This window comes from Penicillium hordei (genome assembly GCF_028827395.1).
Source record: "Penicillium hordei strain IBT 12815 chromosome Unknown utg000002l_segment0_segment0, whole genome shotgun sequence".
NCBI classification, from domain to species: domain Eukaryota; kingdom Fungi; phylum Ascomycota; class Eurotiomycetes; order Eurotiales; family Aspergillaceae; genus Penicillium; species Penicillium hordei.
This window is the reverse complement of record NW_026623143.1, coordinates 213,566-237,500: the sequence shown is the minus strand read 5'-3', so window position 1 is coordinate 237,500 and position 23,935 is coordinate 213,566. Positions and strand designations below refer to the sequence as shown.

General features: G+C 46.8%; 9 protein-coding genes across 9 annotated transcripts; 5 read left to right on the top strand and 4 right to left on the bottom strand.

Annotated features, from left to right (window-relative positions):
- Positions 1 to 639: 639 nt before the first annotated feature.
- Positions 640 to 1,920, top strand: N7537_003408 (uncharacterized protein; the record flags this gene model as incomplete). The annotated part of the gene is made up of 1 exon (XM_056894466.1): positions 640 to 1,920. One exon carries the CDS (start codon positions 640 to 642, stop codon positions 1,918 to 1,920), a length of 1,281 nt encoding a protein of 426 aa, XP_056754214.1.
- Positions 1,921 to 2,945: 1,025 nt separating this feature from the next.
- N7537_003407 (uncharacterized protein) lies at positions 2,946 to 3,564 on the bottom strand (the record flags this gene model as incomplete). The annotated part of the gene is made up of 2 exons (XM_056894465.1): positions 2,946 to 3,442; positions 3,498 to 3,564. 2 exons carry the CDS (start codon positions 3,562 to 3,564, stop codon positions 2,946 to 2,948), a joined length of 564 nt encoding a protein of 187 aa, XP_056754213.1.
- A 1,423-nt stretch (positions 3,565 to 4,987) lies between these two features.
- Positions 4,988 to 6,220, top strand: N7537_003406 (uncharacterized protein; the record flags this gene model as incomplete). The annotated part of the gene is made up of 1 exon (XM_056894464.1): positions 4,988 to 6,220. One exon carries the CDS (start codon positions 4,988 to 4,990, stop codon positions 6,218 to 6,220), a length of 1,233 nt encoding a protein of 410 aa, XP_056754212.1.
- A 383-nt stretch (positions 6,221 to 6,603) lies between these two features.
- N7537_003405 (putative cholinesterase) lies at positions 6,604 to 8,808 on the top strand (the record flags this gene model as incomplete). The annotated part of the gene is made up of 1 exon (XM_056894463.1): positions 6,604 to 8,808. One exon carries the CDS (start codon positions 6,604 to 6,606, stop codon positions 8,806 to 8,808), a length of 2,205 nt encoding a protein of 734 aa, XP_056754211.1.
- A 474-nt stretch (positions 8,809 to 9,282) lies between these two features.
- Positions 9,283 to 10,925, bottom strand: N7537_003404 (uncharacterized protein; the record flags this gene model as incomplete). Its single annotated transcript, XM_056894462.1, has 2 exons — positions 9,283 to 10,776; positions 10,827 to 10,925. 2 exons carry the CDS (start codon positions 10,923 to 10,925, stop codon positions 9,283 to 9,285), a joined length of 1,593 nt encoding a protein of 530 aa, XP_056754210.1.
- A 1,629-nt stretch (positions 10,926 to 12,554) lies between these two features.
- Positions 12,555 to 13,697, top strand: N7537_003403 (uncharacterized protein; the record flags this gene model as incomplete). Its single annotated transcript, XM_056894461.1, has 4 exons — positions 12,555 to 12,659; positions 12,718 to 12,747; positions 12,824 to 13,131; positions 13,190 to 13,697. 4 exons carry the CDS (start codon positions 12,555 to 12,557, stop codon positions 13,695 to 13,697), a joined length of 951 nt encoding a protein of 316 aa, XP_056754209.1.
- Positions 13,698 to 15,481: 1,784 nt separating this feature from the next.
- On the bottom strand, positions 15,482 to 17,790 carry N7537_003402 (uncharacterized protein; the record flags this gene model as incomplete). The annotated part of the gene is made up of 6 exons (XM_056894460.1): positions 15,482 to 16,165; positions 16,215 to 16,721; positions 16,782 to 17,332; positions 17,387 to 17,487; positions 17,541 to 17,669; positions 17,723 to 17,790. The coding sequence occupies 6 exons, from the start codon at positions 17,788 to 17,790 to the stop codon at positions 15,482 to 15,484; spliced, it is 2,040 nt and encodes a 679-aa protein (XP_056754208.1).
- Positions 17,791 to 18,323: 533 nt separating this feature from the next.
- On the bottom strand, positions 18,324 to 20,797 carry N7537_003401 (uncharacterized protein; the record flags this gene model as incomplete). Its single annotated transcript, XM_056894459.1, has 4 exons — positions 18,324 to 18,526; positions 18,582 to 19,634; positions 19,717 to 20,160; positions 20,218 to 20,797. 4 exons carry the CDS (start codon positions 20,795 to 20,797, stop codon positions 18,324 to 18,326), a joined length of 2,280 nt encoding a protein of 759 aa, XP_056754207.1.
- A 1,703-nt stretch (positions 20,798 to 22,500) lies between these two features.
- Positions 22,501 to 23,723, top strand: N7537_003400 (uncharacterized protein; the record flags this gene model as incomplete). The annotated part of the gene is made up of 2 exons (XM_056894458.1): positions 22,501 to 22,642; positions 22,696 to 23,723. 2 exons carry the CDS (start codon positions 22,501 to 22,503, stop codon positions 23,721 to 23,723), a joined length of 1,170 nt encoding a protein of 389 aa, XP_056754206.1.
- Between the last annotated feature and the right edge of the window lie 212 nt (positions 23,724 to 23,935).

The window sequence follows — 23,935 nt, the reverse complement described above, 5'->3', positions numbered from 1 at the left end:
CATAACCCGGAGGTACGTTTCACCGCAAACAATTTCCCAAACAAAATCAAACTAACAATCACAATAGGACCCTGGATCGAAACCAGGACATGCTATGTCTATCTTTTTTTTAATTTTTTTTTTATATGTTACTTTGTCATCATCGTCTAAAAACAACACTTTCACTTTTGTCCATATTCTAGTATGTTATGCATGGGGGGAGTTATTTGAAAGTCCATCGTTTTGCCCACACTGGTTGGAGGAACGCTATGACATCAGAAAGCCCATACATGAATTATTCACCTTGCAAATATGTACCTCTGGAGCTACAATTTATCAGATCTGTATGAGTTGGCTACGAGCATCATGACCTCATAGACTCTCGGATATCTTTCAATCATCTAGAAGCCTTGTCAGGCCGGTTTCTTCCCCGGGGCATCATACTGATGTAACAGGGCGTTGAATTTAAATTCGATAAGCATATAAATATATAATCAACCATCGCCCTGAGAATAGTCACAGTGAAGCTTTTGAGCTTAATTTAATATGCTACTTTCTAAAAAAGATGAGCAAAGCATTTCACACCACCTTCACCGGTAAGACATCCATCCTACTTTAACCATTACATGCCGCTCACATCCCCAAAGGGTCGGCAATTGGATGCCAGCAGATCACCAAGCCCACAAAGAATGGCTTGTAGGAATAATCAAGAAAGTCGACGACGATGAGCAACCCCTTCACCCGGTCCTAGAGGAATTCAAAGAACTCATCGAATCCAACACACGCATATATATGCTCTTGAGTTCAATGTTCAACGAAGTCCCACGAAACAAGCGATACGGCCACGACCCAACAGGTAACCCCGAAATTCGTGACTATAACCATTTCCTGCTTGTTATCAATCACCTCCTCACCACTGCACCTTCCTGGACCGACAAGGCACACCGCGTCGGGCTAGTCGGTCTTCCCATCAATGCCGTCCTCGACTGGCCCATGGGTACACCGAGTGGGTATGCAGCCTTCCTAGATCCCGATATCAACGTGATGATCAAGAAGATCCTGAATGCGTGGGGTGAGTTCCTGTGCTCACCCGGATCCGCTGAAGTTCTGAATGATACTTCTCATGGATGGTTCAGTAAGACTGGTCGTCGGGATCTTACAGCTGTTGCAAAGATTGGTTTACTGGCTGAGACGGATTTGAAATTCCATGATATGTTCGAATGTGACCCGACTGCGCCAAATCACGGATTCCAGTCGTGGGATGACTTCTTCGTCCGCACCTTCAGACCCGGAATACGTCCCGTGGAGGACCCGCAGGACGGAAAGGTTATCGCTAACGCCTGCGAGTCGCAACCGTATAGGCTCGCGCGCCATGTTCATGCGCGTGACAAGTTCTGGATTAAAAGTCAGCCATACTCTGTGCTTGACATGCTGGGCCATGATGATCTTGCGTCGCAGTTCGTTGGCGGCACTATTTACCAAGCATTCCTTAGTGCCTTGAGCTATCACCGATGGCATGCGCCTGTTAGTGGCAAGGTCGTCAAGGCTTATGTTGTTGACGGTACTTACTATTCCGAGCCGCTGTTTGAAGGTGTTGGAAACCCGGAGGTCGGGCAAAAGGATATTGATATGGCGGGTCAGGTCACTTCCCAGGGGTATATTACTTCAACTGCGACGCGGGCACTTATTTTCATTGAAGCCGATGAGCCAGCCATTGGGTTGGTGGCGTTTATTGGAGTAGGTATGGCAGAGGTGTCGACTTGTGATATCACTGTCAAGGAGGGGGATAGAGTGGAGAAGGGAGATGAAATTGGTATGTTCCATTTTGGTGGTTCGACACATTGCCTTCTTTTCCAGAAGGGTGTTCATGTATCTGGGTTCCCAGAGCCTGGGATGGAAGAGAACAAGCCTGTTCGAAGTAGACTGGCAGTTGTCTCGTGAGGAACGAGATGTTCATGGTGAAAACGCCGATTTGGAGTATGAAAGTTGGTCTTGAAAAAATGAAAGAGCCTTGTGTCTAGGCCAACCTCATTTTTGTATACTTTCTGCGATTCATGGCATCCAGCACATACGATCCAGGAGATAAGACACCTATGACAGCACCATAAATAATAAGACAAGATACAGTCCCAGGCACTTGACTTCGTGTTCGAACCTCGTTGACAACATGTTATTGTTGACTCTTATGAAAATTGTGGTATGGTTGATACCCACTCAATAGTCGTATAAGAGCCTACAGGAAGGGCTTTCAATGACGAAAAGACAAGACCCGTCATCCCTAGACGGGCAATAACATACAAATAAAAAGTCGCCAGCGCAATGATAGTACTGATCCGAAAGAGACGCTAGTTGGGCGTGTGAAGCCCCTTATAAACGAAGGCAGCCGACCGTGTGAATGCATAAACCACCATGTTACCCCTAGTGCTTAAATATATTTACTTACCATAACAACTGAAGACAGCGAAGAAGACGCGCCACGCTATTTGTTCGGTATAGGACGGGAAATCAAATTTCCACCTGTGTAGGTAATATATTAGTATGTCTTTTTATTTTTCGGCGTTGATTGATAGAAATGAACAGTCAAAAGGACAGGCGTTGGGGACCTTACACGGCGATGTGAATAGCGCAGAAAAGGCTGGCGACAAAAGTGCACATAAAATTGAACAGTATAGGCTCCAACGGTTCCACCTTGAGATAATTTTGAGCTACTTCATCTGCCGCTAGAGACCTCTCCTGGTCTTGTGTTACAAAAACAGGCCTTTTGATGGTCTGTTATATAACTGAGAGCCACTCTTCATTCTTGAAACGTGCCCAGAGATGAACCCATCCCGTGGGGCTTGACTCGGTCAATTAATGTACCTCAGCCGGCAGGGTAGCTCGGGTATACCGAAGATGGATCTTAATTGACGTGCTCATATTTTTCGGCTGATGCCAATGCGCAGCATAGACCAGACACCGCAGACCACTTAGGCGACAGTCGACAATTCGATCGGTGAGACTGGTAGATTATAGGCCCACCTTGCAATGATGTTGCATAAAAACCAGGTGCTGTGGAGGATAGCGAATCCTTCGGCAAAGGGGTCCGCTTTCGCTCGGTCGTCGATATCCTGGTCCCAGAAGTCAGAGAAATGGAAGATGCCGGCTTGGATGAATGCTTTCATTTCCATAAATCGCACGGTGTAAATCCATTCATCCTGCGTTTGGATAGTCAGGCCATTTGAAACAATACAGAAGCATTGGGGAATGGACCACTCCGGGTTGACTGGATTCAAATCGATATGGGGTAGACCTGGTGCCTGTTCTAAGGGCCTACTGTGTTCTGAAAGCCATAAATTGGCCTCCGCCACCGCGCTGTCTCTGTCCTTTTGAGCCGCGTTGAACACTTTTCTTAGTCTTTTGACGGTGGTGCCTTGTTGAGCTGCGAGCCAGAAGATCAGTTCCGGCGCTAAGATGGCAATAATGCCTGTCCATAATTGTAAGAGCTAGACCTCTCTGCTGGACATATTTCCGAGCCAAACATTGAAGTGGAGGATGGTCCACGTGCAAGCAAAAATCGTTGTCAAACATGGCCACAGGATGTCCCATGTGGAGCGGCCGTTCACTTCCAACTGCCAACTAATGAGACCTATCGAGTTAGAGGCCAGTGAGCCTTTCACGAATAAAAAGACCAGCCATGCAATTAGCAAGGTGTAATTCAGAGGCTGAGAATAAACAAAAATATCCATAAATGGGGCTTCACAGGAAGTTACCGCAATACCGAGTTTACGGAGTAAAGGAGGCTGATATGTTGAAAAAGGTTATGCCCGGAGTACAAAGTAGAGCAAGCAAAGTATAAACCTCCATAAAAACCCCTTGCTTGGTTCAAAAGCACACCTTATTCGCAGGTGGCCCTTCTCAGCTGAACTATAGTCGAACGTGGTTGGCTTACCTTGAAACTTCGGCTTCTTGGCATCTGCACATGGCTGAATGTATCACACCCCGAACACCCCGAACAACACATATCAAAACAAGGCTGACTACTAGACCCATAGGGCTTGCCTATACGAACTCCATTGCGGGGACCGGGTAAATGATTGGCCTATCAAATCAAAACCGGGCTCTAAATTTCGAGGCTAAATACGTGACCGGGGATACTAGGTGTTGGCCTTCAAGAAAATCATTGGTACGCAAGTAATATAGCCATACTCCATAGAATTGGACATGGTAGATAGGCTTTTCCCTGGAACCTTTTAGTGAACTAGTATGTTGCGTCCTGACAGGTCTCTACATCACCTTAGAGTAAGATAGTGATCGTGTTTGCTACGCTCTACTATTTTAGTTCTATCCTCCATACGAATTGTTCAGTCCATGCACGATAGCCGGTAAAACACCTGTGGCTGCCACTAGCTATGTGCCACGGCGAGCACCATGCCACAATGGAATACTCCCCACTCTTGGCAGATCTATATTTAACACCAACCCAGGCACAGTGGCAGAGTATACATTAGAGCCCAATTAATGTTGTGGAGGCGCAACACTGGGCGACAGAAAGGCTCGACCCGCCTCCTGATCATTAGGTAGGGATCAAGTCTAGAATATTTGCATGAGAAGAGAGGCTTGTCATTATAAATATCTTGGCCTCCCCTGTCGAGGTTTCGTTCTATACTGGCAGGGAATATTCAATATTGTGGACAGCACATTGGCCCCCAACTTTTGGGTCTGATTACCGGTTATCTTTCTTCAATATGCCGAGGCACATCCCTCAATCAAGAACAGGCACTTATGGCTTCGATTATATTACCGTGGATAACAATGAGCATCAATATGACTGTGTGTATATAGCTGCCCATTGCTTTCTCACGGTTCTACATGCAGCTAATGCTAATACTTACAAGTTGGCGACACCGACTGCAAATTTCCAAAATTTCCTCCGCGAGTTAGGAAGAAGCGCACGCGACACCTAATCACAGGCTTGATATGGTGTGGCATTGTGTTTTTAACATGTCTTTTGGTGCTTGGAATTGGCATCATGGTCTTGTTCGCAGTAAGAACGGACAACACTGGTTTCGATTCCAACAGCCCGGAATACGCGTTGTACAAGAATACTAGGTTCAAGGACTGTTACAACACCCCTCTGTCTGCCATCACGTACAATTGCTCCGCTGTCAAAGCCTCTTTACAAGACCAGAACACTGTTGTGGGAATGACCACACCGTCTTTGTCAATTCCGAATAATTCGAATGAGAACAAAACCGTTTACAGCTGGTGTGAGGTAATGAGCTGTCTCAATGACCTTAAGGTGGTACCATCCACACCACGCCCATCGGCCTTCTGGGCGACGAGCCTTGAAGTATGGAACAAGGCTGCTATCACTTTCATTACTTCATTTTGGCAACTCCACAAGCTTCAAAAGGCCCTTTATAGCGACAAAGATACCTTCTGTAAAGGGATAGAGTGGGATACTTGGCTTATCATGGCCTGGGATCTCGCTTCGTTTATCTGGTGGTGCTTTGGTTTTGGCAGATTTGCCATGTTTCCAACACGATACCCTATGCCTTCCATGCTAGGCTGGGTATCGCTATGGAAGTATTGTTATATGATACACTATCATCCATTTGAGTGTGTCCTCCGACCCTCTCCTAAAACGGCACGAAATATAAGGTGGACACTCTACATTTTAGCAACTCTGCAGTGGATAGCTTCACTGTATATCTGTGTGTTCACATGGAAATGGGGTAGTAAGCATGTCTCACGCTATCCTGCATATGAATGCCTCACCTCTCGCATCCAGGATGCACCTGGCACCTCGTCGTGCTCAGCAGAGCAAATCTGCTCCAACGAGCTACTGTTCAAATCTTGGGTCTTCCACTATCCCTATCAATTCATCGATGGTTACGTTTCTCTTGCATGTCTGGTTTTGGGGCTTTCCTTCATTGCTATTGTGATGATATGTTCCCTCGGCGCATTCCCGTTGATCGCATCCCTGGTGAAAGGGGGGAGTCCTGGAAAATGGAGGAAAAAAGCATCTAACTTTGATTTCGGGTATGCCGGTGGTGTCGGGTTGGCAGGAGTTGCGTGTATACTTATTGCTGCTTTGACCGGCGTTGATGCAATCCAGGCACTTGACCGTCCTCGCGAGGGTGCTATTGGATTTAACTGGGAGTGCAATGCGTTGCATGTCACAGTGAGCTCATGGAGGTACTACTTGGATGTTAATTATGAGCTACCAGTACGAGCGGCTAGAATGTGGTTTAATTCATGAAATTTAGGGACTAATTTTATTCTTGCTTTGACATTATGTATCGCTTCATCAATATCATGATAGCTTATCGTAGAATGAATACAATATTTCCGGGCAACGGCTTCCGGGAATTAAAGGCTAGTAACTACAAAATAATTATATTAATTATAATTTCTCGAATGTATGCAATAATGAAGCCTAATTTGCATCCTCACCACTGCAAGCAGCTTCATTGCTCTCGATGCCGAGGATGGCGGGCATTGCCAAATCCGGAAAATCCGCAAACTACAAATGCATGCGGAGTGAGATGTTGCACCCAGCGAAATTCTGCTACCATATTTTAGGGAAATGTCTATTTACAGACCCATCTACCGACTCTAGTTCTTTTGAAAATATACTTGGAGATGAAGGACAAGTTCGTGGTATCCGTGTTATCTTTGCTCCTCGGCCAGGGCTTGGCTGAAGAACGCCACTACCCCCTTGTTACATCCCTTGGTGCTCTCCGCGTATTGCACTACAACAACCTTGGCCCTCAGAACAATGGTACTTCTGTCGTATTAGCGCATGAACACTCGAGCTATGCCGATGCGACTGCAAAATGCACTGCCATTGGCGAGAAGCTCTTCCCGTGGTCTTCGAAGCAAAACGACAGTCAAGTCGAACTCGGCTATGAGCTAGACTACCTCGTCTTTGAGAAGGAGCTAGGAGCCGATGATTACCTGTGGCTGTCAACAGAACAGGACTCTCACAAGAACTGTTTTGCTTTCTCGATCTCCGATCGCCAGATCGTTCCGAAACAATGTAGAGAGAAGCTACCAGCCCTCTGTACTTCAACTCCGCCCGCAACAACCGATCTCGACGGAGCTGCAAGGGAAGCTGCGAAGCTGACTGTGACATCCAATGATTATACCTTCACCGGATATCGGGATGCACGATCCTTCCGCTTCCTTGGCGTGCCTTTTGCAAGTCCCCCAATCGGGGACTTGCGCCTTGCCCCACCGCAAGGCTACACAGGGCAGAAGAATATCGATGCGACTAGCATGGGGGATATATGCATTCAATCCCCCTCACCTCTTAGCACTGTGCCTATTCGTGGAATGTCCGAGGACTGTCTTTACCTGAACGTCTTCACCCCACTCCTCCCTCACGATGACACAAAGAATACCGCACTCCTCCCCGTGGCTGTTTATGTGTATGGTGGTGCATTCACAAAAGGCTCCTCATCTATGATCGATTATGACGGGGGAAACTTCGCTAGCCGCAGCGATGTGGTCGTCGTCACGCTTAACTATCGGCTTGGAGCATTGGGCTTTCTCTCGACGGGGAATCTGACAACCGGAAACTACGGTATCCAAGATCAGATCATAGCTTTGGAATGGGTCCAAAAACATATTTCTGCCTTGGGGGGTGATCCGTCTCGTGTTACTGTCTTCGGCCAGTCCTCTGGAGGTCAAAGCGTGGTAGCCCTGCTCTCTTCAACTGCAGCAAAGGGTCTCTTCTCCAGCGCGCTGGTACAATCAGCAAATTTCGATCTCCCTTGGTTCTCTCGCGATCTTTACTCCAAATATATCGCCCCAGAAATCGCAAACGCAGTTGGCTGTGAGGGCAATGATTTGGAAGAAAGTCTCGTCAAGTGCCTTCGTTCCGTCCCGGCTTCAATGTATCTCGATAACTCAACCGAGTTCCAGACTGCTACAAAGACCTTCTCATCCACCATCGCAAAACATTTCTACAACAACACTCAAGCAACAGCTGCAGATGAGCCATTCATGCCGATGGTAGATGATACCGGATCGGGCGTAATCGACGACCAATTCAACGTCCTACTAACAAACAACAACCTCCCCATCAACGTCCCAACCATGTTCACCACTGTCCGGGACGAGGCAAGCCTCTACATGGACATTCTCGGTTCGACAAAAGCCCCACTCGCTACATTGCTTAATGCCATATTAGGCGAGACTCTCGCTCAGAAAATTATCGCCTCGGGTGCATACAACGTCGATGATTCGGACACCGACGCCGTCCTCAACGCTATTTCCGATGCTCTGACGCATAGTCAGTGGACTTGTCCACAGGGTTATCTTCTCGATAACTCTAATTCCGCCTTCCCTTCACTATACGAAATCCAAATAACAGATGGTCATGCACAGACGTCAAACATGCCGGATATCTGTTACCCGAATAGTGGATATAACGCTTCCTGTCATGCCTCGGATAACCTGCTTGCATGGGGTACCTTGAATGCCAAGACGGAGGACGTGAAACCGTACTACGATGATCGGGACGTTCTTCACTCGCAGCTCGTTCATGATGTATTTGGTGCGTTTTTCCGCGAGAGGAACCCAAATCCGAATTTGGAGTTCTTGAAGGTTCGTGGTCCTGCGTATGCAAGTACGCTTTCTATATTTGGTGGGGAGGTTGGTTCGAATTCCTCGCTTGGGAGTACTGAGAATGGGTTTGTTATTGAGCAGTATACGGCCGATGAGCGGAATTTGACGCTTCTGGGGATGCCGCCCTCTAGTACGGCTAATTTTGAGGACGAAGATATCTGTGCTGTGCTGCGTGATTACGGGTTTACTTTCCAAAGGGCCCGTCTCTCTGATTAGATTTATATTAGGTACTGTTTCTATCGTTGATCAAATCCTTACAATGAACGCTGAAGCTTGTAGAGCTCATATCACATTGAAACCGTAGCGTTGCAAGATTTCATCACTCCTCGGTTACGCCGCTTAGTTTCAACCATCATAGAATCTACATGATGTATATTGGAGCTTGAGTTCGTGTGCCCGGATTATTTGGGCTTGTCATTTGAAATTCATTCGAATCGTGAGAATCATTGGTGCGAAGAAGGGTAAAAAGACCACAGGAAACGAAACGCCAAATCAAGAAGCCGGCCAAAAATGAGAGTGGAATGCTAGATCTGTCGTGATAGAGATGAGATGCCAAAGACAATGGTCTGAGACATGGTGATGAAATAGGTTGATGGAGCCAAAGGAAAGTAGATGCTCGTATGCTCAAAAATGAGGAAACGTGGCAGAAAGAAATTCGTTAAATGTATCAACGTGCATCAGTCGTGGAAATTATTCGTAAATCGGGACCCTCCGCGAGGGAATGTACCCATAATCCTCAGGCACAGTTGCCGGAGTATATCGCTTTGAAGTAGAGTTGCGAGGGCTCGACCATCCAGTTGTGCGGGGATGGAATCCGGCACTGCTGTATGATCGCGGCCGCTCAGATCCACTTCCTCCGCTACTGGGTCGGCTATTACCTGTACTGCCACCACTGTAGCTTCCTCTTCTCATGTCATCTGCGGCGTAAGTACCTAGATGTCTCGGCACCGCTCTTGGTGGTGGAGGGGTTGGTGGCCTATAGAAAGGTGGTTCTGGAGCAGCAGGGGCCGGGTCGCCAAATATAAATTCATGGAATTTGACACCTGCTGTACGTGATCGAGAACGGTCTTTTGGATTCTCCCTTGGGTAATCTCTCGGGTCCCTGTCTCTTGGATCCCTATCTCTCGGATGATCCCTCGAGTAGTCTCTCGGGTGAACCTTTGGCGAAGGCTCAGAGCTGGATTTGCTAGATCGCGAAGGGTGGCTTTCGTGCCCGCGGCGCTGCCGGGAAGGACTTGTGGGCGACAGATCTCGGAATGGTCTGCGGGTGTAGGCTTCGTGTGAGTGTCGTCTGGCACTACTGTTGGAAGGTGGTGATAGATGACGCCGCTCTTGGTGCTTATTGGGCTTTGCACGGTCCTTGCGGCGACGTGAAAGCTCATCTGAAGACACATCAGAGACATCTGGAACCTCACCTGTCCCTGGGCTTAGTGGATGGCCATGCCGGCCACCTTGGTCTCGTCCACTTGAACGCGCTGGACGCTCTCCCCATGGGGGAGGGGATGAAACCCTCGGGGTTGAAAAGCCCGGTCGATTCGTCCCAGGTCTGCGTGCAGAAAATGCGGGATATTCCCCGCTGTAATTTCGGCGGTGATGGCGATGGTCGCTGGGCTGATCGGGCTCCACATGACTGTGACGCTTTGACGCCGCCCGGTGTGGACGGGAGAAGTAATCATCTTCGTCGGGTAGAGGATCCTTACCACTAAAATGATAATGATATGTCTCAAAGTCTGGTGGCGAAGCACGCTTCGTGTGTCTTTTTAAATAGTCCCGCTCCAATCGCCGACTCACGCCTTCATGCCACTCCAGCATCTCTGGGTCGGGCTCGGAAGGAAATGCGTCGCGAGGAATCGTCTTTGGAAAGATCTCGCCATTTAAGTCTGCAATATCCCAAAGGTTGACCGCATTTTGCAGATACACCGAGTGTTCATCTGGGTCCATCAATAGTTGTATTGTCTGCCACCGCACGAAGCCATTCGGAAGTAAGGACGGAATCGATGGGGGTTCGTATGGGTTTGCTGAGGGCTGGAGGCTGTGGAAACATCCTAGTGACTGGTAGATAAATGACAGGGCTTGTCCCTTGGTCTCAAGGAATAAAGGGTCGTAGTTGCCGCCGACTTTGCGGTAAAAGGTAGCGAGTCGCTCGGGGGTGATATCAGTGGTGCCGTTGGTGTCAAAGGAGGACTTCGGAAATGTCAGTATGGTGCCCAATACAAGTAGGGTCTAGAACTTGCCATCAACTGCGCGATCCCTAGGCATAGCTGCTCAAGCAGTGGGGCTGGGCTCTTGTCTGGATTGATCAATGTACCCCATTGTATATCCGCAGAAGCCATGAATGCGGGGTATGAGGTAGTGAGAAGTGCATGCAAGCAGATGCATCAAAGCATTTCATCTCCTAGGCTTCGAGGTTGGGCGCGTGTCAAGAGAGAGAGAGAGAGTGACAACGGAGACAAGAGCGGTCAGGCACACAAGGGGGACCCACTGCGGGGAACCAAAGAACTGCGAACTATGAAAGTTCAATGATCTAGATCTGATAAAACAAGTACAAAGAGAACATTAAAAATACTGAGAATACCAAGATATTAAGAGGCATGCTGAGACATATCTATGTCTCCCTGAATTCACTACAAACAAGATACATGTGACTTGATGTCATTCATACCCGTGACTCACATACAATGTTGCATGACTGTGAAGCCTGATGTGGCGCCGTATGACCCAATCAGCAGTTACCTAAAAAGCAAAAGGTCTTAATTAATTGACATCCCTTTGGCGTTTAACATAGTAGCAATCAATATAGATTTCCCTAGGCAAGGGATGCTTCCTAGAAGCCTAGAATAGGCGGATGACAGTAATAAGAAGAGTAATAGTTACTTTCGAATCTTCCTTCCTTCCAATACTTTGTATATCCCTCCCCCTCGACATGAAAACTATCTATATTATATTCATATTCCTATAGCTTCACCTCACTCCACAGTGAATTGATGAACCCAAAGTTTGCTAAGAATGGTCACTACGACAACCATTCAGTTGTGATGGCAAGTTTCCAATCTATACCGCCGACTTTCATACTGGATACTCCTAGTCATATGTTATTAGCTTAATGGCTATAGGGGTCATGGCATAATAGCTGCAGGGATTCATGCATTCCCCTGCAAGGTTAAATATTAAGCCGGGAAAGCACTCGGTCGGAGATCTGGACTCTGTACTACATTAAGCTACCACAAACTTATTTTATATATCATCGAGTTCTGAAGCTGCAAACGAACAAGGCCATGGACATACTTTATTTATTTATTTATTATTAATTTTTTTTTTTTTTTTTTTTTTTTTTTTTTCATAAAGTAGAACAGCAGCACCGAGCCATTTAGTGGTCGTAGGGCTAATTACCATAACAGAAAGACCTTTTTTGAGTTGTTGATCAGGTTATCTAGTCTCGGCCGTGAAGTGTTCATAGCGGTCTATGGTTGTGCCACTGGTACAGGCTAAAATGTCCGGCTGCTCCTTTTCGCCCCCACGTAGGGTTATTAGGTCGTGTAACTGGGATGCACCGTCGGCAGAGATCGCTGACATGATGAAAATTGGTGAGCTTGAAATTGTGGGCGCTTCTGAGGAATAGACGAATTCTAGGTGGATTTACAATATTGGTATGGAGTACATATACATATCCTCCCAGAAGGGCGGATACTGGCCGCTGATTTCTCTTAGCGATGAATATTTGTCCCCAGCTGTGATCCTATTTTGACCATATCTCTTATCAGGATTACCCTGTTATTACTTCTTGTACTAGAAGTTGCAAGATAAGCAGATCCCCAAGCCCTGGAGTGGCTTCCGTACGGAGTACTATAATACGCGTCCTTTACGCGCATCGGATCCCCGTTATCCCCCGTGCCCAGTCGACTTTCTTTGACCTCTTTCTTTTCGCCCCCTCCTACTGAACAATTCTTGTCAATATACTGAAGATGGTGTCAACGTTGGAGAACAGCGAGAGTGGTCTCACAATGGCGTCAGCTGGGCCCCCAAAACTCAGCCGGCCGCGGATGCTAGTCGTGATCAGCTGCCTTTTTGTATGATCCGGCGGAGTCCTAGTAAAAGCAGCCGTACCAGCTAACGTTCATTTCTTAGCTATCATTATTCACGGCGGCTCTTGATTTTGTACGTTTTTTTTTTCTTCTTTCTTTTTTCGAAAACCCGAAGATGAAGTCATTTAAACTGACGAGTCTGCTCCAAGACAATCACCAGTCCCGCCATTCCCACTATCGTCGCAGATTTCCGATCGGGTTCAGGCTACACCTGGATCGGCTCTGCCTATCTCTTGGCTAATGCAACTTCCAGTCCAGTATGGGGGAAACTGAGCGATATATGGGGACGCAAAGCAATGCTGCTTACTGCAGTCGCGGTCTTTTTCATCGGTTCTCTCCTCTGCGCAGCATCAACCAATATGCCCATGTTTCTCAGTGGCCGTGCCATCCAAGGAAGTGGATCGGGAGGCGTCGTTATCCTCGTCAATATCTGCATCACAGATATGTTTGATATAAGGTATATCGCAGGCGATTGCCTCCGATGTGACTACTGGGCTTCGCTAACAGTAACAAAGACGCAGGAGCATGTACCTGGGACTAACTAGTGTGGTCTGGGCACTGGCTAGTGGTATCGGTCCGGTCCTAGGCGGAGTGTTCACTGAACTCGTCTCATGGAGGTGGAATTGGTGGATTAACCTGCCTTGCAGTGCATTGGCGTTTGTCATGCTGATCTGGCTTCTCGACGTTGACACTGGAGCAAACCGACTATCCTTCCGATCTGGCCTGAAAAGACTTGACTGGCTTGGAATTGCCACCATTTTAGGGGCCACCTTGATGCTTCTCCTGGGCCTGAATTTTGGTGGAGAATCTTTTCCGTGGAAGTCGCCTACGGTCTTATGTCTCATTGTATTTGGAGTCATCACAATCCCCTTGTTCGTGCTTAGTGAAGCGAAATACGCCCGGTTTCCCATCATGCCAATGCGTCTTTTCAAGCATCGCTCAAATGTGGCATCATTGTTGGTTTGCTTTTGCCATGGTTTTGTGAGTTTTTTCGGTCAATTACCTCACGATGTCAGCAATTGATTAGATGGATTGAATCATTCAGGTCTATAATACAGTCCCACGAGCTGCAGCAAATAACTGAAAGGTGATCTCTCACGTTTCAACATATTTCGAGGCGAAGCGCCATTAGAATATGCTAATTATTACGGATGTTGTCGATGCCCATGAAAATTTGATTTAAAAGTGTATACTGCTAAATGTAAATATTTCACTACCAACCCATTTTAAACGGCTCATACAAATGCCTCCAAATCCCTTCTTTTTTTTCTCTTACGTATAATGATGTAGAAACATCGTCACAATAATCACGTTGCTTGTAACCAGCACTGTATACCAGTCAGTATATCAAATATATCACCCTCAAAAAACCACCAAAGACACGAGCCGGCACTCCAAGTCCTTCCCCTGCCATGCAAAGTGTCTCCATTTTCTGTTGAATACTGGACCGAAGCTGAACCCAGTAGCCATTCGTCTCTGCCTGTTTATATCCAGTTGCCGCCGCCTCCTGTGATTGCTTCTGTCAGCTGTGTCCTGTTCTACTTGAAACTTGTAGCTGGAGGGGTCCGCGAGGGCCAGTTGATTTCGATCCTCTCTGAGGCGACGGAGTTAAATGGGCCAATTGGAAGACCCTGATAAAGCTACGACTTACCATTCCAAGGTTGGTAGATCTTCAAGGCCAATCGGCTCCGGCGGAGTTTCGGGCCGGTTCGAAGCTAGGTGCGGCCTGGAGCCAGATACGTGCCGCCATGTGGAGACAAAGTGGAACCCTGTATATCAAAGACAGGTAGAAAGGATCAATCCTTCGTACCCCTCATACGGATCTTGGGTCTCTTACCTTCCTCTTCACGCGTCAACTGGGACTACAGGTCCTGGCCCCAAATTCCAACGAGTGGACTTGGGTTGAACCAAGGGAGGATTGTGCGATTGTCAACTTTGGTGACATGATGGAATTGTTGACAAACAATTACTTGCGGTCTTGCCTTCACCGCGTTGCACCACTTCCTGGCCAGGCCATCCCTACTCGTTACTCTTTCGCGTACTTGGTTCGTGCCGAGAACAGAACTCTTATGACAGGCCTAAAAAGCCCTCTTACATCTGTCAAAGAAGAGGAAGAAGTTCTGATAAGTGATGACTGGATTAAAACGAAGTTTGGGGTCTTAATATTGGACAGTCGGAAGAAATGCTAGGACTGTGATCTCACTGGAAAAGATAAAGTGTTGCCTGTATAGAGATAGAAAGGTAGACAGTGACAGAGTGCAAACAGCTGGACCTTTTAATTGAAAAGGAAGAAGGGAAAGTGGCGTAATGCAGTCACTGTTGACAAGTTAACCTGTTAAGAAGCAGGGAGCCGACTCGTACTGCAGTAAGCCGTCAGCTTTCAGATGGAATTGGGAGAGACTGTGGATACAGGTTGACTCTTGGAATTAGGACTGGTATGGTTACATACATATGCAGGCCCCCGTGGAACCCCTGAGATAATTTCCCCAGAGTCTTCTAACTTAGCTGGGACTCGTATCGTTCATGATCCTCCCATCCTATAGATTCAATATGAGACATTTTATACTTTGTCGCCTCTAGTTGTTGTATAATACCCTGCCTGAGCTCTGTTATAACGTTGGATTTCCTTTTGCAGTCATCAGACTGCAGTGAGTTTGCACGTTCAGTCTATCAGCCTACACAGTACCTAAAATTGTTTATTCTGGGAGAACTGTAACATCCTTCCTATCTGTATCAGTGGCCTTACTTCGTGGCTTATTTATGAGTTCATTGACACCTATATAGATATATCGCAAACATCACATTATTCATGCGGTCCATAAAGAAAGGTTAGGCCACGAGTATACAGTATCAGTAAGAGAGGGGTCGAGCAAGAAGTCGACGTCTGGCTGGGCTAGGAACTCCTCCATGCTCTCTCCTAAGAAGGCCATGTCGTTTGCGCAGGTTGCCGGGACAGTGGGTTCAGGAATACCAGAGCTAGCGGTGTTTCCAAAAAGCCCTAGCTGGTTAGGGGCAATGATAGAAAGAGAGTCAGTGGAGCTCTCTGCGACACGAGGTAAATCACTCTGGAAATGACCGCCTTCCGACGTCCTAATATTATCCAAGCACTGCTTCACACATTCCAAATTATCGTAAAATTCAGTCGCAGCAAGATTTCCATGGCTGCTCATCGCTCGCAGAATTTCGAAGGCTGCTTCGAACAAGGCGAAGTCATTTCTGTTCTCCGGGTATACCAGGCTAGAAATAACCATTATCAGTGCCGAAGAGAAGAGATAGTGAGCATAGAAATATCCGAAGATTGGGACTGATCCGTTGGTCCATTCTTCCACAATCAGCGAGTGGGTATTTCTTGCAGCGTGGATACACGCATCGCTAAGTGTTTTTAGAGTCTGGCGAATGTTCATCTGGGCGTTATCTTCCGTAATGGACTCTGGGGATGTAGCTTGTATCAGCGCGTGCAGAAGGACCGGCCGACTGGCTAGCATTATACACTGCATTTGATTAGCCGACAATCCATTTCTGCCTAGGCTGTCCACTTACCTGGTTGAATTGAAGATGCAGTGATATAACGTTCATCGGAACGGGACCGTCACGATTGAGCCGAATCTGCGGGGGAAGAGCACAAGACCACTCCTTGAGAGAGATGAGTAACTTTTGCTCCCGTTGCAAGAAAGACTCCGGGAACCGTTTTCGGCTATACACACGGTCAATGACTTGACCTGTGATCTTGGCCAACTCAATACTGGCGATGAGAAATTCAGTGTCGGATGTGTGGTCATTGTGAATGTCACCAGACACATTTGATGGCATGTCAACGTAGATATCCGCGTCAGAAATTTGGATCGGCCAGCCGACCTTCGAGCCGTACATTCGGTCAAATACATATATTGCCCACCATAGTCTTGTCCGATGCTCACGCTGCACGGGGTTTGGGCACTTGCTTTCTGGAATATTGTGATTCAGCCCCACAGTCAACCCTAGACGCATAGCACTGCCGACCAACAGAAATGCCGAATGGCGTCGGTTTAAGAAGAACGAATATAGTGACTGCAATCGTGAGTATATAAGCCATGTGTAATACCTAGGTAGAAATGATAAATATCTTACCAAAAGTAAAAGAGTTTCAATATGTGCCAGGCTTGGTCGTTCCGGTAATATGGGTATCATCGTCATCGCATTGACATAATAGGCCACGCCGGGGACATTGCATTCAAGGCTCGGGGTTGATCGCGCAGAATATACTTCTCCAAGAGCGAAGAGAGCAAAGAATTTACACGTCAGCACGGGGTCGTCGAAGTTGTCCCTGCGGTATGCATCCTCGAGCTCGTCAATGGTCGACTTTCGAAGAACCAAATGGTACACCCGTGTGACCTGACTGAACACAATCTGAAGCAAAAGCCGAGCTTTGGGCAGGCTTGGCCATTTCATTGCGGGATTACATATCTTCATCAACGCAGATTCCGGCGTGTATTGCGTTCGAGGCATATGAGAAGTGGTCTCACTTTTGGTAAGAACCTTTCGAAGTCTCGTCGAGAATGCCGTGCATGCTGCTTCACAGACGTGGATCGGTGGTAAAGAAGGGTCATATGGTAAGAACCATGCCCGTTCACCGAGCATTGGATTCCGAACATGTGTAGCTGCGTCTGGCTCGGGTAGATCTAGAAAGGGGCGTAAGTCGGAGCTACCGGAACGACCAAGGAAACTTTAAGTACCTTCATCATGCCCTTGGTGTTCTCTCGGCGTTAGGAGCCCAGGAGACTGTGACAATTGGCTACGCAACCGCTGATTCTCTGCAGCCAGTTCCTCGAGATAACTGGTCGAATATTTAGTCTTGCAACGGCGCAAGCTTAGCTTAGTGGAGCATACCTCTCGTGCACTTTAACTTGACGATCTCGATTGATATAGTGGCACTCGGCAGGACAACCGGCCTGCCGACATTTGAGACATGGCTGGCCACCAGTGCATTTTATTTTGTGTGAGTGGCATCTCCGGCACCTTGAGACATGACATTAGCGGCTAGACTCGGGGATAGGTTCTCCGGGACTTACGCGATGGACTTCTTTTTCTGTTTTCTTATAGTTCCATCACTGCTCGATATCTTTGATGAGGAGGTCATATTTCAGATATAGCAGATGGGGTATCAAGGAGATCGAGTACGGGGTAAAGGAGTAAAATTGGGATTTCGCCGGATGATGTGAACCGGCGAAGTTTCATGTTGCCGAGCCAATCATCGTTAGGATTCCGACCTATACGGGCCATTAAATGTTGCCACCCGGGACATAACTGTCATTGGATAATCCATGGATATTGCCCAGGTGCTAGGTACAACATAGGTATGTATAGTTACCTACATATGTAGATACATCTATCCTCTCTCTCTTCGACCAAGGTTGGTTGTAAGGTTAGCAGTCATTATCATCAAATATTATATATATAAAAGTACTTTTTACGGCTTTAATATATATAACAGACATCTAAAAAGACACATTTGGTCGGCCATATAAGTCATACAGATGTTGTGTTTAGTAACAGTCTTGCGATTGCAGACACACCAACAACAGGGATGTTGGGCGCTTGACATCGTTATAGTATACTTCGATTCGAAAATAAGACCCCAAAGAAATCATAATATCTGATAACCCACTCGTCTCAAGGTAAATCGAAAGACATAGGCTGCTGAGAAAAAGTTTGGTTCAAGTCTGCTACCATATCATCTAGAGAAGGGTTGTTCCACGTAGGTGAGGTTGACGTTAAAGAATCGGCGAGGGATTCCGGTGTCTCAATGTATTCATTTTGACCTTGGGAAAGGTCTGGTGAGACGTCTCGTTCCTCACACCTGCTCATCCCGCAATCTTCAATCCAAATCAGTAAGTATTCTTGATGCAAACCAAGAAGAATTTTTCATACCAGAGTTCAGGACTTCGCCTCTCTCAATTGAATCACAAAGGTTGTGAAAATGCTTAGCCAACTGCGCTCGTGACTTCGCGGCAAATTCGACTGCTGTCGCTCCATGAGAACCCAGAATGTAGTTCATTTCTTCTCTCACTCTGTCAGCACCCCAATCCAGACGACCTGTCAATGCTTGGCCTATCGAGCTGGAGGCATTACACCAGCTGTCCTCAGTAAGTCTCGATTTCGCGGTATGGTATTCGTGTGCTATTCCTTTGGTATCGTGAACCTGCGGTTCTGGCTGCTCCCAGACCTTGTCAGAACAAACCGTATCGTAACTCTCACTGGGTTGTTTGAGGGGTGTAGGGAATCTGTTGTCCAATCCAATCTGTGACAGGTTAAGAAAGTTTGAGGTGAAAAGGGTCGTTGGCCACCGGATAATTTGCGGACGGCACATAACCAAATCACCTGGCTGTACCACAATCTCCTGTGCTTCAAATGCTTTGCATCTGTCTCCATATGTCGGTTCTAACGGGCTTTGTGGCCATGTGTTGAATTGCGGATAGGATACTGGGACTAGTCCGATCTTCTGTGTAGTCTCACATGTCGGGAATATGATAGTACTATGGATGTCGCTTGTGCCTTCTCCTTGGGCCGGTAACCTAGTACTATCGATTGGAACACCGAACCCTACGTCGTCGCATTGGGAAACAGTGCTTTGTTGATGCTGTCGTTGGCGATGAATGAGTTTCCGATTTTGGTCCGGTCTGCATGCGACTAGAACAGCATAATAAGCTGGATCCCGTTGTACAATTTGAGATATCATCCTGGAGCATTGATGGACGACGTTTCGATTGAATGTCGAATTTGTATCTTCATTAGTACCCTTTCTATCAAGGTACCTCCGAACCCGCCCGAACACACCAAACTCTTCCATGTAGGAAAAGAACCCCGGGATATGGAGAAATCCATCCCTTTGCCAACGCCACCACGCATCGGCAGACCCAGTATAACGACATAGCAGCCCCATATTTGAACAAAGGTTGGGGGTAGGGGTATAAGTATGGTCGTCTATTATGGAAGGCAAGTTAGCAGATATACGATAGCGACTGAACATCTCATGTGTCAGTCATGAAGGGGGAATTGGCCGCACCTATAGAACTGTAGCTTCCACGCGAACGAAAAGCCTCCAATTTGTGAATTACTTCTGCCCTAGTGCTGTCACGTGGATCCTCCCCGGGGATAAAGTGGGCTAGACGCATCAGATGCTCGGAGCAAAAGCTACCCCATGATATTGTGTAGGCCCAGTCCATCAATGCCATCAGAAGCTTCGTATCCAACCTCGCTTGAGGGGTAGTGATCAGGGCAATCAGTGGCAAGCATATAGGAATACATCCGCAGCACTGCCACTCATTTGGGGCTTTGTGGGTTTGTAGCCCTTGTGTAGGCGAGGCTGCGAATGGTAACAGCCTTTGCGAGCGTTCGAGCGGGAGGGACGATGTTTCTGAATGGATAGTGGAAGGTGGAGTGTCACCATCAGCGTAACTATCGGTACCTTTGTTCTGAGCGGAGCTTGAGGAGATTCGGGAATTTCTTGCTTGAAACACCGTAAGCCGCATTCTTGGAGGTTCAACTGGATAATATCCTGACTTACATTCCCGTGCTGCCAAGCGTGTCTGTGGTATTCCTAAAGTTTCCAATGCGCGTTGAACATCACTTGCCATGAGTCGATTCCGAGTTCGTCCACGTTCTGGTCTGTTTTTCATGCTCTCTTCAAGGAGTGATAGGGAGTCCAAATAATTCAGGTGCTTGCTCAAACAGGCTGTCAACGAAAGCAAATGTTTGCTCCAAGTTAAGGGGCGAGTATGAATCGGAAGAGCCTTGTCGAAGGGAATTTTCCAGTACCGACATATTGTTTGGGTACTTGATCGTTTCGCTAGCTCCGATTTCTTATGTCGCTGTACAATCGGTCGTACCGTTTCCATATATCCGATAGCCTTCCGGTAGTCGCTGAGGCTCTCATACCTCGTAGACCAAAGATCATTCTGGCATATCCAGTGCCACGCGGCACTGATGGATGAAGCGACATGCTCATCGATTTCAGAACTTTTTGTCAAAAGGTCGGTCAACACATCCAAGTGTTTATGCTGTGGCTTTCCATGTAATAGAGTCGCGATAAATGATTCCGAGGAGTATTCTATATCACTCGAGAAACTTCGTACCACCTGATCCATGGTGAAAGATCGGTCTTGATCTTTAAATACTCGATATACGTAGACTTAATCGTTTCCTTACACTCTTTTCCTATTGTTCAAAGAGAACAAATCAGTATATATACTTAGAACTTGAACTCAATTTAGGGGATTCCCTCTTTGCGCTACTATACTTGGGACTGACTAGCTGCAGGACACTTCTTTCAGTTGCCACACACGTCATGTAGTGATGGATGGTGGGCACCATCTACAACTAATATCGATTGCGGATAATAAATCTGGAACTGTGACATTTGATTGCTTATAGATCAAGGCAGTTGCACAGTAGCGGCGGATATACACTAACAGGCAGCATAGTTGCCTCTTACCTAACTTTGACGGCACAGGAGACCCGAAATTATGGATATGCTAGCCTCTTGGGTGCATAGATCGACATTGGGGGAGGACAAGTTTTTCTGACTATACTGCATTAGACTTACTATGACATGATGGTTAGATTCATGTGCAACTGTGCGCTTAGGCGGGAACATGAACAGGTTATTATCAGAAATACCAGTCCTTGGCTACATTATTCTTACCGAGGTTGGTTCTAGATGCTTCCACTCCACTGACATCTGTCATAAACCTTATAGTCTGTTCTGTGCTCCCTTGGTGGACCGGAAGCGTGCGTGGCTGTTCTTCGATACATAAATGTACCCAAATATTCAGTAGAAGAAAAGCGTTCTTTCCTTGCTTTAGGTGGCTCTTTTCTTTTCTTTCTTTTCGTTAGAAGGCGCAAAGCATATGGTACTCTATGTATTATATAGATGCACCAATCATAATCATAGATTAACCTGTATCTAAGTAATTGGAACCTCGTCAGCATCCTTGTATCAGATTTTCTAGTGCTGGCAAGGGTATTAATTGCTCCCTTTGGCCTCCTGCTTTGCCTATTAATCACATGCCACCCGGACGCAGTCTGGTGCATTTCTTCGAGGAATTGACATAATGATAATTGACTGAGCTCCGAGTGGCTGCACCCAGAAAAGAAAAGATATTTACCTGTTTCTGCATCTCGTTTAACAATTCTTCATCTCCACAGGGGGTTAAGTTTTAGGGTAACACAACTTATATCATTTCGCTCGGTCCCTTTCGAATGATATGGAGTTTCCTTAAACGACAGTGGACTGCAGGCCTGCATGGGGCCAATGTAACAAGGATCAGGAATGGAAATTCGTTTGGGCACATGCTGCCCCTCACTGGTAAGAGTAATTTCCCTCGTTGCTTGATGTGCACAGTTCATATATGCAAGCCTAACACATTGCCAAAAGATGGTGGGATCATTATTGAAAATATATAAATATATATTCAAATCTCGCGGGTCGATCAAATGACAGATAAATGAAAAGGCGACATGGAAGCGAGAGACTTTCACTAAGAAGAATGAATGCTGAAATGATGAAAGCCGAGCACCGGATTACTTTTGATCGGTTCCTAGCTATCCTTTTTAGCTACATCGAACTTTTCTTTCTTTGGTACTTAAAGTACGGGAAGATTTGTATTTGCCGACTAAAATCCTATCAAGCGATTCGGTGGATTTAATGTTTCTGCACAGGAAACATTTTCCGCTCGGGAAAATGATATTTTGCCGTCACCTCCTCCGAACTACAGTCGAATACAATTAGTACTTAAACAATGCATGCCGCACGTAAGGATTAGATTAAATAAACATACATATTTGCATGATGAAGTTCTCCGATGTGGAATTCGTGGTTAATAGCTCGTCTGACGCGCCAATCTTCAAAACCTCCGACATGATAGAGGGCGAGATCATTTTTACACCTCATCAAGAAACCAACATCGAAGACATAAGCATTACATTTAAAGGTACGCCAGCGGTGAAAGTAGCATTACTTTCGTGATATTAACATAGCGAATAGGCAGGATACGAATCGAACTAGAGAACATGAATACGCATGTTGCTCTGCCGCCCAATCGGCTCCTGAAACCCTTCCTAAGCATGAAGTTGCCAATTTACGATTACTGCTGGGACACAAACACACTCAAACCTGGCAAGAGTTATCGAATGCCCTTCAAGTTCATCGTCCCCGAGGAACTTCCCATCCAGGCCTGTCAACATCAATGCACCAATCACCAAATCCAACAAGAACATCTGCAGCTACCTGCAAGTCTCAGCTACCGTGGCACACAAGCCCACAAAATTCACGACATGTCACCCGAAATGGCAGAAGTAGTCTACAGTATCAACTTTGCGCTGCGGCAGCGAAATGGCAAGGCAGGGAGGTCAAAGAAAATCCAAGAAGCAACACATCCCGTGCACATCCTCCCAACACGAAATGAGCATCCCCCAATCCTTGTCCCAAGAAAGAATAATTATTATCGACTGCGAGCAGAAAAGTCGTTATCTACCGGGTTACTGCGACATTCACGAGGCCAACTCGCTGCCTGCTGTGCTCAACCACCAGCTATCCAGTTGCAAAGTCTCCAGCCAACGAATACAGACGCGTCAACTTCTGTGAAGATTGATCTTCGGTTTGACCCTTCTCACTCGGGTCAGTTGCCACCAATTCTTCTTGCCGCCGAATTTCAGTTGCGGGCAATGACTTTCTTTGGGGTTGAGGCATGGCAAGATTATCCAGATCTGAGTGATATTTCTACCTGGGGTTCACGACGAGAATTCTGGTCTGATTATGTGGCATTAACACTGAACCACGAGATAAAGTTGGACTGGAAGGCTCAAGAAGAAGGGGACCGCATGATCTTCACTTCACGGATCGAGGCTTGCGTTTCACTGCCTACCCATCGACGCTATCCACCAACTTTCCATTCGTGTTTGGTTTCTCGGGTTTATGCGCTGAAGGCAACGTTACTCTATCGAGTACATGGACAGGCTCGAGGGAGCTCGCCCATATCGGTTTCTGTTCCAGTCGAGATTTGTGCAACATGAGATATTTCAGCGAGGATAGTGTGTCACGAATTATGGACCATTTGCAATATAATTTTGTTCAGGCAATGCAGTCCAGCTACCATGCTGGATAAGGCCTATTTATCAGCCACCCACGCGGCCCAGCTCGGGAAGTGATATCTCTTCGGCCTCTTCCACAACGTGCTCTTCGATCAAGACTCCGAGTTAATCCCGTCGTAAACCGAATTCAGGCC